The sequence below is a fragment of the Eumetopias jubatus genome, unplaced genomic scaffold (assembly GCF_037043125.1).
Source record: "Eumetopias jubatus isolate StellerSeaLion01/CBP00866 unplaced genomic scaffold, mEumJub1_p1.0 scaffold_3, whole genome shotgun sequence".
Taxonomy (NCBI): domain Eukaryota; kingdom Metazoa; phylum Chordata; class Mammalia; order Carnivora; family Otariidae; genus Eumetopias; species Eumetopias jubatus.
In genome coordinates, this window is record NW_028274809.1 from 121,105,610 (window position 1) to 121,109,527 (window position 3,918).

The 3,918-nt window shown below is 62.4% G+C and overlaps 1 protein-coding gene across 1 annotated transcript; it reads left to right on the forward strand.

The window, feature by feature from the left end:
• The first annotated feature begins 500 nt into the window (after positions 1–500).
• GSX1 (GS homeobox 1) lies at positions 501–1,757 on the forward strand. Its single transcript, XM_028103741.1, has 2 exons — positions 501–912; positions 1,378–1,757. The coding sequence occupies exons 1-2, from the start codon at positions 501–503 to the stop codon at positions 1,755–1,757; spliced, it is 792 nt and encodes a 263-aa protein (XP_027959542.1).
• The last annotated feature ends 2,161 nt before the right edge of the window (positions 1,758–3,918 follow it).

Sequence of the window (3,918 nt, forward strand, 5' to 3'; positions counted from 1 at the left end):
GAGTAAGGAATAAAGAGAAAGAAAAGAATATTAAATCGCAGGAGAATGAGAAAATAAACCCGCAAAAGGGAGAGGAGGGGGCGAGGGCGCCTGTTACGGCGTGGGTGGGGTTGACAAGAATAGAGTACATTATGCAGTTCATTTAGTTAACAAGTGAAATAATGAGGAAGCGTGCAGAGTGAATGCCAAGAGAAAAGGCACAAAAACCCTATTGAGAGGCCCCGGCCGCTCCTGGCGTAGCCCATCACATGGCAATAGTCCTATTTAAGCGGCGCCGCCGGCGCCTTTCAGCACCACTAGCGCTGGCCAGCACCCCGAGCTCTCCGCGCGGCGCCCGCGGCAGCAGCCGCCGCAGCTTCAGCCTCCGCCTCAGCGGCGCCTTGAGCCTCCAGCGAACAGGCAACAGCGCGCGGCCGCGGCCGGGGGAAGGGCGTGGAGAGTCCCGAAGTCCGCGGAGCGCAGAGAGACGGCTGGCGGCGGGGCGACAGCGCACCGGGGCCATGCCGCGCTCCTTCCTGGTGGACTCGCTGGTGCTGCGCGAGGCAGGCGAGAAGAAGGCCCCGGAGGGCAGCCCGCCGCCGCTCTTTCCCTACGCCGTGCCCCCGCCGCACGCGCTGCACGGCCTCTCGCCCGGCGCCTGCCACGCGCGCAAGGCCGGGCTGCTGTGCGTGTGCCCCCTTTGCGTCACGGCCTCGCAGCTGCACGGGCCCCCTGGGCCGCCCGCGCTGCCTCTGCTCAAGGCATCCTTCCCGCCCTTCGGCTCGCAGTACTGCCACGCGCCCCTAGGCCGCCAGCACTCGGCCGTGTCGCCCGGGGTCGCTCACGGCCCCGCTGCCGCCGCTGCCGCCGCCGCGCTCTACCAGACCTCCTATCCGCTGCCCGACCCCAGGCAGTTCCACTGCATCTCCGTGGGTAAGACGAATCGCTGCGCAGTGGGACAGGGCATGGGTGACCTGATGAGAGTTGGCGAGCCAGGGATGGGGGTGAGGGTCCCTGGGCGTCCTGGGGACGATGAAAGTCATGCTGGGACCCTGAGGGGGAATAGTCAGGGTGGTGTGCCGATGGAGGTCTGGGAGAGGACCCAGGAGGGAGGGGGAGGGCAGGAGGTCCAGGTCTCGGAGGGGGCGCGCAGGAGCGAACGAGGGCTGAGGTTCAGGGCGCTCCATAAAGTAGTGCCAGGGTTGCGTGACTCTGGGAGTATCTGGGTCCCGCGGCTTAGCAAGGAGGCGCCCGCGGTAGCGCTGCTGTGCGTCTCGTTTGGGGCAAAGAGGTAGGTGAAAGACCAAAGTCCCGGGATTCTACTGGTCACGTACGAGAGGATAGGGCCCACAGCGCAGGAGAATGATCGCTTCCCTCTCTGCACCCCACCCCCTCCAGACAGCAGCTCCAGCCAGCTGCCCAGCAGCAAGAGGATGCGCACCGCGTTCACCAGCACGCAGCTACTAGAGCTGGAGCGCGAGTTCGCCTCTAACATGTACCTGTCCCGCCTGCGCCGCATTGAGATCGCCACCTACCTGAATCTGTCCGAGAAGCAGGTGAAGATCTGGTTCCAGAACCGCCGGGTGAAGCACAAGAAGGAGGGCAAAGGCAGCAACCACCGCGGCGGCGGCGGGAGCGCGAGCGCGGGCACTGGCGCACCGCAAAGCTGCAAATGCGCGTCGCTCTCCTCAGCCAAGTGCTCCGAGGATGACGACGAATTGCCCATGTCTCCGTCCTCTTCGGGGAAAGATGACCGGGATCTCACGGTCACTCCCTAGGCGCGCGCCTCCCCAGGTCGCCCACCCCAGGCCCTCCCTGCCGTCTCAAAGACAGGTCGTGGGACGAAGCACCGGTTCCCAGGCACCCGCTGCCAAACCGCGGCCACGCACGGGTTTGGCAAGGGTTTGCGGAGGTCCCGGGCCCTGGGCAGCGCCAAGGGCTTGGCAGAGACCTGACGCTTGTATTCCCACCCAGGGCCCGCAGCCGTCCAAAGCGAACTCCAAGCTGTGGATCCTGCAGGCGCTGGAGTCCTCAGCGATGCAGCACAGCGGCCCTGGAGGGCATGCCCGCCGGCCCTGCGCCTTGCTGGCCGCTGGCGCCTCCTCGCCCGACCTCTCTGGACTGGCTCAGGCTTTCTCGCGTCCTCCACTCCCCTCCACCCTGGGTCAAGCTGGGCCTCTTACCCCTCGGACGCCAGCTTGTGACCCCCACCCTCACCCCCCCTTTTTTTTACATCTTTCTCTCCGTCCCCACTTCTTCACTGCTGTCGTTTATCCACCCCGCCTCCCCCCCACCACAGACATACACACACATCTGCGAACTCTTGTTGTTATTGTTTTTCTTTTCCTTTCCGTCCCCTCCTCGAGTTTCAGGGGGCCCATTTGTCCCTCAATCAGGCCTTGCTGTCCCTGCAGCTCCTCTCCCACGAGAGAAATCGTCGCCCGTGATATCCGTGTCGGGGAAACCGACTCACTTTGTTTCGGAGACGCTTTGCGTTTCCCTAAATGAGACCCTGGCTCTCCGCTCCCGGCGACCCCTCTCTTCCCCAGACCCCAGACCCCGACCCCGCCCCGGTCTAGCTTGTCATTGTACGGTCTCTGTAATACCAGAAGATATTTATTTATTTATTTATGTACAAAATTTTAAATAAACTTTTTTTTCTTAGAAATCCACGTGGCTCTGGACCCCAGGCCTCCACTCAGGACTGCACAGGCGCCCACCTGAGTTGGGGCTTCCTGCTGGGGCAGGGCGGGGATGGGGTGGCAGGTCCGAGCTCCACGCTCGGTTTCGCCCCTCACCTTGCTGCTCCGCCAGCCCTTGTCTGCACCCTCCGCCCCGCGAGGACTCTGCCTTCTGTGCCCCACTTGCCCCGTGCGCTCCCTAGTCTCCGGCGGAGCTCTGGCCAGGTGCACGGGTGTGGGGGAGAGCAGAGAGCCGAGTCGGAAGGACACCCACGCGGTGCCTCTGGTCCAGACCCCTGCAGCGCCCCCTTCTCGCCGGGGATCCCGCCCCACCAGCAGCCCTGCGGGTTTGGTTGTCCCGACCGCCATCCCCATGAGCAGCGACTAACTCCCGCGAGAGGAGCCGGAGAACTCAGTCTTTTGCTGCGCTCTGACTGACATGTTTGTTATTTTTTTTATTTATTTTTTTATCTATCGTATTTGTTAGGGATAAATTCCCAACAAGATGGTGCGGCCTTCTCTGCAACGGCCCCCTCGGCTTGCTCTGAGGCAAATTCTGTCAGACGGTGCTGCCAAGATTCCGAGGACCCCGAGCGATCTGGCGCCGCGGTCCCCTCTGGGGGCCCTGTGTAGCAGGCGCCCGTGCCTCCGGTACCCATGTTCTCACCCATTCTTCTTACACCCCCACAGCCCACTACGACTTTAGAATCCACACCCCAATCCTCCTTGGGGAGATATGCGGGGTTTTCACTCGTTCTGTGGACGAGGAGAAGGAAGCACTGGGGTTTCCGTCCAGGCGGAGAGCGCACAGCCGCGGAAGTTGGGTATTTCTGCTGCGCAGGAAAGCGGATCTGGGTTCTCACGACCTGCAGAAACCTCCCATTCCGCCTCCTGGAAACCTGGGCCACTTCTTTTCCTGCCAGACATCTCCCTGCCACCCCCCGCCCCACACACACACACTGGGGTAGCCCCGGACTTCCAATGTCCAGGCAAAGCAAACATATGCCTCTTTCCTGAAAGGCGCTCCAGTTGGGGTTGCTCAACACAGGCGGGGTTCATTTCTAAAATGGTCTTTTCCTTCAGTCAAGCTGAACAGGAGGCGCTCTCTCCACCTCTCCTAGAATAAAGGCGGGTGCGATCTGGCTTCCCACCATAGGCCATTCCTGGTTCCTCCTGGAACAAGACTCCTGGGCTGTGCTGGAGACAGAGGAGAGTCGATCTGACCCGCCTCTCTGCACCCTCCCCAGTCTCACCCGAG